General features: G+C 42.2%; 1 gene segment (V, D, J or C); it reads right to left on the bottom strand.

The window, feature by feature from the left end:
* Positions 1–9258: 9258 nt before the first annotated feature.
* LOC104848037 lies at positions 9259–9783 on the bottom strand. The segment is given in 2 exon segments: positions 9259–9581; positions 9693–9783. Coding segments are annotated over 2 exon segments (378 nt in total).
* Positions 9784–10256: the final 473 nt, after the last annotated feature.

The following is a 10256-nucleotide window of genomic DNA, read 5'->3' as shown; positions in this document are numbered from 1 at the left end:
GGGAAGAAAAACAGAGGGAAAAAGAGAGCAGTCAAGGAATACTGATCATTTCCAAGCATATGCAAGGAAATAGTGGCTACTTTACCGCTTTACTGGATGGAGTACAATGTCCCCACTCAGGCCCATAGAAATTCTAGATGCATTTTCTGAGAGGAAGTGTCCTTTCTCTAGATTTAAATGGAAGATATTCAGAAGATATGATTTTCTTGGAATAAAAATTTGGGCTTAAAGTGTAATTCCAAATATTTTATAAGAGACAGATGGGGGAAATTTTAGCACAGACTGAAGAGATGACCTGGAAATCGCACTAAGTGGACACACCGAAGCAGAGCTGTAGCCTGTAGGTCCTGGGAGAGGCAAGGAGCACAGTCCGTCATACATGCTCTCCTCAGAGCCCCACCAGCAAGCACCATGAAGTTTGTTCATTGAAACTTATTAAGACCTTGGCCCCTGGATCTCAAAGAATATGTCACTATTGTTTTAAACAAACAGTTTTGGTATTTTGTTAAAGCAGTCTTTCAGAACCAAAACAAATAGGGCTGAGGGAAAACTCTATTCTAAGACTGTTGAGTGTTTGAAGTCTCCTTGTTCACATTCCTAAGCTTCCACAGGTTGGGTGGGTGGAAATTATGTATGGAGAAAGAAATCACATGAAATACTGAATTTATTGTGAGCCACAAGACAGCTGGATAAATGTTTCTAATGTCGTATAAATGGTATCACATTAGTATTATTTGATAAAGTCTCTTCTTTTAACCTAGTCAAAGATATATTTAAAAGGACACAACTTTTCTCTAAAATACATATATTTCATAGTGGATTCATTATATGATTAGATCCCTACAACAAACTTTGATACAATTAGTGCTGCATATACAAGAGAATCTAGAATCAGACCCACCATGATTTTGACAAACCAAATGGCCAGTGATAAGGGGGACTAAGATTTCCACCCAGGTCTATCTACCTTTTACTGTATTCCTTCCATGCAGCCCATTATTTCAGAGTTGAGTCCAAAACCTATAAAATAGGTGGTGGAACAATTGAGTGTGACAGGATAAATTAATAGCTACCTACTATCCTTGTCCCATACAGTGTTGATCCTAATTTTAAACTCAGCCCTTTCAGAGATGTTTTAAGGACTCTCTAAGCTTTCACATGGTGGAATGGACACCCTTCAGATTTATGGACAGGGGTGCCTGTTGGATGACCCTGGCTGCCTCTTCATTCCTTGGTCCTTTCCCCACACTCTGACTCCATTCTTCCCTCTCATGCTCTAATTTATACTTCTAATTGGCCTCTAAATCCAGAGACAAGTAATAAAAGAACACAGAGAAAAGTTCCTTGCCACCCAGCTTCTCAGAGAGCACATTGAACCCTTCTCATATTTCCCAGATTGACAAGAAATAGCAGTATTTTAACAAATAAGAGATTTCTGCCTGAGGAGAACTGTGTCACTTGTTCTCTTTATCATAATTATTCCATGCCTGCCTTCATACTAACAACTAAGAAATGCAAGACAGAAAAATGAGACACAGCACAGCAAGCCACTTACTCACAGAGCAAAAGATATTATCCCTACTGCTAAGAGTGTCCTGTTATGGATTTAATAAATCACCTCGAGCTCACTTCATACAAAGCAAGGTTATCATCTCCCAGTATGTACATCAGAATTTTCACTGAGTTGAACTCAGGAAGTCATGGTGCTTGTGCACCTCTAAACAGCACCCAGGGAGAGATTCTAATTCCCTGCCTTTCTGGCTTCAAGATGCTCCACATTCTCTGCTCCAAGGTCCCTTCATCCGAACACTCCATCATCATTTCTCATCGCCTTGATTTCTTTCTGTGTCTCTATTCCTACCTACAATGGGCACCACTGTGTTTACACTCATCTCCCTCAGATAGTTTAAGATAATATTCCAAGCTCAAAAGCTTTAACTCAAGTACATCTGCCAAGTGTCCCTTATCACTTAACATATTTTATACAGTCCCAGGATGTAAAGTGGAAAACACTGAGGTGTAAGGTGTTTTTCACCCACCTACAGGGCCTACCATCCTTAATGTCTTAGTTCCTGTGTTCTCACTGGAGCCCCGCATGCACTCCTGCAACTGAAAGGAAGATGGTTTATTTTAATTTACACCTTTAATCTGTGGATGCCTGGCCAAGACACAGAAACAGGATGGCAGAGGTGTGTGACAGGGGAAAAGGCACTCAACTGTTGACAGCCAAGAAGCAGAGATAAAAGGAGGAATCCATCAATAGGTGTGTAGGAGTTCATGCCCCTGTGACACCCGTACCAGAAGGCCTCTCCTCCTAACAGCACATTCAGCTTCTGAACACACACAAGGTTGAATCCACCATAGAGTATAGTGACCCCCAAAGACCACCTAAGACATGTGGGGTACATGCTATCTATCTAAACATTACACCCAGGCAACAGCCCTTGTCTGAAGAAAATACAATTTCTAAGGCAGATACATAAGATAAGGAAGCTGAAGTTAGGAGATACAGGATGTGAAATCCATAGTCTAAAGTAGCTTTCTCATGCTGATTTGCATTTGCAGACAGCACAGCCCACTGCCCCAAGGACTTCTCAAAAGGCTGCTTACACACAGCCAGTTCCAGAGTCAGTCCCCATCAGGACACAGCATGGACATGAGGGCCCCAGCGCAGCTCCTAGGGCTTCTGCTGCTCTGGCTCCAAGGTAAGGAGGGGCAGCCCCGGGGATTTCCTCAGCCCAGTGTGGACAGTGCTGCACTTCAGCAAAGTCTTCTTGTAACATGATTAACCATGTGAATATTATTTTTGTGTTTCTGTTCTCAGGTGCCAGAGGTGACATCCAGGTGACCCAGTCTCCAGCCTCACTTTCGGCAGCTGTAGGAGACACAGTCACCACCACTTGCAAGGTCAGTGAGGACATTAGCTATGGCATACATTGGTATCAAAAGAAATCAGGAAAAGCCCCTAAACAGCTGATTTATGTTGTAGATCAGTTACGTTCTGGGGTCCCAGCAAGGTTCAGTGGCATTGGATCTGGGACAGATTTCACTCTCACCATCAGCATCCTGCAGCCGGAAGATGTTGCTGTTTATTTCTGTCTACAGGGCTATGATAGCCGTCCCACAGTGATACAAGCCATGACATAAACCTCCTTAGGAAGCAGAAGTGTGAGCCTGGGCTGGGCCAGCTGCTCCTCCTGCTGTGGACACCAGCTGCGAGTACTTTTCAAATGTAAGTGTGATTTGCTTGTCACCAAGAGGTCTTTGGAGAAGGAGGCAAATCTGGAATCAGAGAAATATCGCTGGAATATTTCAGTTTACATAAAGGAGATGGAGTGTGTGAAGCTGCTCCTGTAATCATCTCATGCTAGAGTCTGTGGTCTTCCCTCTGTACAGAACAAGTCGTCTACCCAACTCAGAGAGCACAGTGAGGAAGTCATAAGCCTGGCAGCATCACCAGAAGCACAGTGAGGCTGAAAGACTGTGGGGACCAACAGGTCCGGAGGCTCCACCCAGGTGGAAGAAGTGGGCTCTTGCTGTGGAGCGCTCAGCCTCATTGTGACAGGTCAGAGGGGAGCAAGTTCGCTTAAGTTCAAGCCCCAGGACAAGCTGCAGCACATTTGTGCATAGTCTTCACAGATGTGGCTCCAGACCAATGGGGAGAGAGGAAGAGGGAAGAAAAAGCAGGGCAACAACACAGCAGGTATGGGAGACAGATCACATGGCAAGTGGACCACAGAAATAGTGACTCCTTTCTGGGTTAGCATCCTGAGTACCATGTCCCCACTCTCAGCGCATAGAAGTTGTGAGATTACTTTATGTAGGAAATATTTTTAAAGGTTTAAATTGAAGATATTATGATGATGATATTATCCTGGATTGAAAATTTGAGCTCTCGGTGTAAATATAAATGTTTTACAAGGGAAAAATGGGAAGATTTAGCGCACAAGAAGGAGAAAACCTGGAAATGACATAGGAGACACTGGAGGGGCTGGCCACAGTCAAGGACAGCCACAGCATCCAGGACCTGGGAGATGCAAGGAGCAAAATCTCTCCAATAACCTCTGCCTGGGTCCTCACCAGCAAGAATCATGATATTGGATTTTGGAAGCTTATTTCAGACTCAGGCTTCCTGAGTCTTGGAGAATTGGCATCTACTTTATTTTAAAAAGTGGTATTTTGCTATAAGAGCCCTTGGAAAGTAACACAAACAGGGCTGAGAGAAACTCGAGACTAAGTCTGCTATGTTCCCAGTGTACTTGTTCAGTTCCTTAATGTTACATAGAAATAAATAGTAAATTTTGGACAGAGAAAGAAATCACTTGAAACATTACAATTATATCGAGTCATGTGACCAGTGTAGACTGAATATTGCCGATTTGATTATAAAATCACATCTGCTAAAATCACAAAATCATGTTACATAATCTATTTAAAGATATAAAGGGACTGACTATTCTCTGAAAATATATATTTCAGAGTGTATCATGACAGTAGACCTCCAAGAAAAATGTTGGTGCATTCAGTGCTGTACGGAGGAGAGAATCTGGACTCAGAGCTCACTATGGTTACTACAAAATCAAGTGGTCAGTGAGTGTTTGGACTGAGATTTGAACACAGGTCTGTCTGCCCTTAACTATTTTCCTTCTGTGTAGCCACTGTATTTCACCAATAAATGCAAGACCTACAAAATAGGAGGAGGAGCATGCAGAATGCTCATATGGAATTCACAAGCATCTTCTGCATCTTCTCACGCCAGGCTAATCAGATCTTACCTCAGTCCTGCTCCAGGTTTTCTGTTGAGTTGTTTCATTGTGTTTTCTTTTGCTTTTTTTTTTTTGTATGAAAAGCATCTCGTTCTTCTCATGTTCTAGCTGATTGTTCAAATTGAAGGTAAAGGGAACATTTTATGTGACCTGGATCCCTCCCTCCTTCCCCTTTTTACCTGAACACTCTGACTCAGTCTTTCTGACTCACATTCTAATATATTCGTGTAATTTATCTCTCTTATCTTAAAACAACAAATAGAAACCTCCAGCTTCTGTGTGATCAGACATCAAGACATTCAACACCCAGAGTAACAAGAGATAAAGTATGTTACCAAGAGATCTTCTGATTAACAGAACTCCGGGAGCTGGTTTTCCTTATTATAAACCTTCCATGCCTCTCTCAAAATGGACAAGAAATAAATACAAGACAGAAATGCTAGAGATATCAGAGGACAGCGACCTCCTGGAGGTAAAACACACTCCCCTCCCTTGTAGAAGTTACTTATTATGTCTCTGAGAAATCACCATGATCGCATCCACTTCAAACAGCCCTCATTGATGACCTTACAATTCTGGAGATCACCATTCTCAGTGGGCTCAAGTCAAGGAGTCATGATGACTGTGTTCCTTTAAGAGTCTCACAAAGAGAGACTCTAAATCCTGGTCTTTCCAGCTCCAAGATGCTTCCACCTTTCCTGCTTCATGAGCCCTTGCTCCCATCTCTCATCTATCACATTTCATTGTCGTGTTCCCTCGCTGTGACTCTTCCTGTCTATTATGAGTACCACTGTGTGGACCTTGGTCCCACACAGAAAATCCAAGATATTCTCCCACGCTCAACATCCTTAACTCACGAACATTTGTGAAGGGTTAAAACTAAATATAGAAAGATCTCCCCTGTTCATTGTGCTATTTTGGCCTTGTTCTAATGATGAGTTGTCAGACGTCTGGCAAGGCTTCTTGACTCGAACAGGATTCTCTGTGAGCCTGGCCTCTCTCAAGGACATTCTCTCTCTGAAACACCTATTTATGTGGTGTAGAACCCTGTTCCTTTGGGCACTTCTTCAGTAGCTGGAGGCTTCCAATTCCCTGCCCCTGGTCATGCACACAGTTCTGACACTGTTACATTTGTGTCGACTGTTGATTGGGGAACTCACTGACAGGGCATGCAGGGGAACTTTGGGGGCTCATTTCAGGTGAGGACACTCTGCCTACACCCTTTCCACTCAGGCCCCTAAAAGCTGTGCCTAGGATTCCCCAGCACTGGACTTCAGGAACTGATACTTTCCTCAATTTGTTAATGTAATTTTCTTTTTCCACATTCTATTTCTTCTATATAACTGTGTGAGGATGTGGGTTAATCATCAGTTCATCAGCCAGAAGTGGTGGCACACACCTGTAATCACAGCACTAGGGAGGCTGAGGCAGGAGGATTACTATGAGTTCGAGACCAGCCTGGGCTACATAGTGAGATCCAGAGCAGTCTCAACTAAGTAGTGAGACCCTCTCTAAAAACAAATAAACAAACAATTAACAGTTTATTAAACTTTCCTTGATTGTCTTCAACTTCTGTTAGAGGTGTTAGGTGCTTTGTTGTTTGGGAATTTGGATTTGTAAATTCAGCACCTGGGACTGTAGTCTCATTAAAGCTATAATCTGCCAAGTTCCCTTTACCATACAAGCTACCGTTCATAAGATCCAAGCATTAAAAAACTGTCTTAGTCACCTTGTCATCACTTGGAAGAAATCACTGATAACTAAAACTCAGAGCATGATAGTGGACTTTGGCACCTAGTTTTATCCCGGATTTCTGGTTCTATGGCAGAAACATGAGGGCAAAGGCACATGGCAGAAAGAAAGGAGCTGAAGCCATAGTGTCTGGGAAGCTGAGGAAGAAGCAGTAACAACATAAGCCACCGAGGAAAGCAGAAAGCAGAAGTGTGAGGCAGGTTCCCAACTGCTTCTCCTGACATCCTATCCATTGCGTGTGCTTGTCAAATGCAGCTGGCTAAGAAAGTAACTGAAAGATTTTGCTGTCATCCTGAGGCTTCGTGTAACTGGAATGACAAAATCCTGTCCTCCTGATCCATGGAACTTACAGGGACTTCTGACAGCACATTGAATATTAAGGCCCTGCCCTGGTTCCCACTGGTTCTAGATATTTCGAGGAGGGGTGTGTGTGTGCGTGTGTGTGTGTGTGTGTGTGTGTGTGTGTGTGAGTGATGGTATATTGTAGTTTCAATATTTGCATTAGTACAGTTTTTTTCATGTTTTCAAAAAAGTTGGACACTTACGAAGGATACATTAAGCAGGTTCCAAAATCTTGGTGTAAAGTCTTTAAGTTATTCGTATTTAATAATTTATCAAGCAATTCATTGCTGATGCTCAGTGATATAAATTATATTTCCCCAGTGATAACACTGGTTCTAGTGTAAATAAGTACTAAGTCTATGACTCCCACTACAAGAGTTGGTGACTATCTCCTAGAGAGTAGAAAGGAAGGATGGAGAGTAGGTCATCTAAAATCAGATCCTGCAAATCATAGAGAAAACATGAAAACAAATATCCAGGTAAGTATTCATGATGTACAAGGACTGCCAGCAAGTGCCAAACAGCACTAGCATATTGGGCCTAATTCTTACTGTTGTTCTTCCTTACTTGGAACCAGAGCAGAAGAATTCTGGAAAAGTGGCTGCTGAATTGAGAAAAAAAGCACAATGAACAAACTCTACCTATGAAGCTTTGATTTAGTAAGGAAATCATTAACTTATGATATACAGTGTGATAAGAACATCAACATTAATTTAAGTACTGTCTGCTATACAGTTTTACCACTGCGTCCAAACAAGGCTAGAGACCTCTGCTGAAGTGCCTGTGTGAAGTGATGCATGGGAGATATTGGGCCTCACTGAGCAGCCACACGTTGGAATTTTTTGTTTAGACCATGTACATTGCCTGTTCTTTTTTTGTTTTCTTTCCTTTTTATTGAGTTTATTGGTACACTCTAGGTATACAGTACAGTTACATTCATTACAGTGTACATAAGAAGGACTGAATGTGTGAATTCAAATATACAAAATATGGAAATGATATAGTTTTGATTTCATCTTAGTTAATGAGGTGTTTGAAATATCTTTTTTCAACTGTTTGAAATATCTTCTTGTAAAAATCAAATTTCTGGTACTGCCAGTTCAGAATTAAGATGAAATTCCTGATTAATGTTGTGTTTACCACAGATAAAGTAATGCCCCTTTAAACAGAGCATTCTAACCATGTAGAGAGCCTATTTTAATGCAGGTCCTGATCTGTAAGTGTCAACCACAGAATGCAGTTTTGTAATTTAACCTACAGTATAAATGACACTGCTGAATTCTGGACTTATTCTGAAAAGCAATCATTGGCCTATTTACAAAAAGGAAGTTGTCACCTGTCATCATGAATTTAGACTAAGTTTATTCATTTGATCATTAAAAGAGTAGTGTTGTCCATTTCTGTAACTTCCCACTTTATGTTTTTAGCTGAGCCACCAGACTTGCTGATAAGAATTGAAAGCACATCCCCCATATTGTGCTCCATCCTGTATCTAGGAGCAATCTGAGAGTTTGAGTGCTAGTGAAAGTACTGGGTCACTGTTTCCTTACAAATTCACCAGAAGGTGGGGAGAGTTGTTTCTCAGAATCCTTTTTTGTTAAATGGTTTCCCGTAAATGGTGGTGCCTCATTTTATGAACTTAATTTCTTTTACTATTTTGGGGATGATGGCTGTTTTTGTGTTATTGTAGGGAAAATGGCCATGGTCTTATTTGTCACCCAGTGGGTAGTTTGGAAAGGGAAGGAACACGATGCCAAAAATGATTGTGTGCAAAATGAAATCTTTATAAACAGAACAGCTGGGGAACTGACGTGTTACTATATATAAATCCTATGAGGGACCCTGTGATCCAGAACTGCTCTACTGGGAATCCTCGCAGGATGTGAGAAATCACAAAATGATGATTTCAGTACCCACCACCAGCGAAAAGCAGGTTCTTGGAAGGAGATGGTGGCTGGAGAATCACCCGGATGCAAGGTTTCAGGCTGATGTGAGGAGGAGAGCCCAAATCTGGGCTTCGAAGTCTGAGAACCACGGGGTTAGGGGTCTGAACTTTCATTAACAGATGCATTCAGTCATCTGAGGAAGGACCACAGAATTTCCTATTTGACTGCCAGACACCCTTAGCCAGTTAAAGACAAGTGTGTAGGCACCAGTGCCCTCTATTAAAACACATGGTAATTAGAAATTCCATTCTAACTTGACTTTTGTGGTAAGAAAAGCCCATTAACACATCAGAACATTGTCATGTCTGTGCAATGGGGTCTGAGCAATTAGAAAGAAATTTATGATATTCCTTCAAAGAATGGCTTCATCTCAGAAATGCTCTTTGCAGCTGAAGGCATCAGAAGGAGCAGCTGAGGGAGCCCAGGCTCACACTTCTGCTTCCCAGGGTGGTTTATGTCATGGCTTGTATCACTGTGTGAGGTGTATTATAATGCTGCAGACAGTAATAAGTTCCAACATCTTCAGCCTCCACACTGCTGATGGTGAGAGTGAAATCTGTCCCAGATCCACTGCCACTGAACCTCGGTGGGACCCCAGATCCCAAACTGCTTGCACCATAGATCAGTCGTTTAGGAGCTTTCCCTGGTTTCTGTTGATACCAGGCTAAATAACTATCTATGCTCTGACTGGCCTTGCACTTGATGCTGACAGTGTCTCCTATGGATGCAGAATGCGAGGATGGAGACTGGGTCATCTGGATGTCACATCGGGAACCTGACATGGGAAACATAAAAACAGAAACCTGTCTAATTAGTCAGGTCAGAAGGTTTCCCTGAAGAGTCAGCATAGACCACCAATGTGCAACACAGCGCTGTCCTATTTTACCTGGGAGCCAGAGCAGCAGGAGCCCCAGGAGCTGAGCAGGGGCCCTCATGTCCATGCTGTGTCCTGACTGGGACCAACTTCTGCACAGCCTGTGAGCAGCCTATTAAAGTCTGTTCTCTGGGGACATGCAAATCAGCAGGAGCTGGGCAGGGTGAGGCCCAGCTGCAGAGCTGTCTCATCTCAGAAACTCAGCACTGGCCCAGGTCCCCAGGTGGCCCAGGTCAGACCAGGACAACACAGATTTATCTATAGAAATTGTTTCTTCTGAGGATATTTTCTTATAGAGAGGATGTCGGGATAATTGTAAGCACTAAAATGAATCTAAGCTTAGGTACATGAAACATTTTATGCATGTAGTAAGTTTATTAGCATACGCTTTTGGAAACAATACAAAATAGGTTATTGGAATTAAGTTTTCAACTTTCTTGAAAATATTTTTTAGAAGCAGGAAAACATCGTGCTCTACTGAAGACATTTCTGTGGCTACAAAATTTATTTTTTAGGAATGAATAGAGCCCTTCTAGATCCACCTTAGATTTATTTAACATCATTTTTAATGGCCTT

Source organism: Fukomys damarensis, unplaced genomic scaffold, assembly GCF_012274545.1.
Source record: "Fukomys damarensis isolate Sample0158 unplaced genomic scaffold, DMR_v1.0_HiC HiC_scaffold_2, whole genome shotgun sequence".
NCBI classification, from domain to species: Eukaryota; Metazoa; Chordata; class Mammalia; order Rodentia; family Bathyergidae; genus Fukomys; species Fukomys damarensis.
Note: the sequence above shows the minus strand (reverse complement) of the source record. Positions and strands in the feature narration are given on the sequence as shown.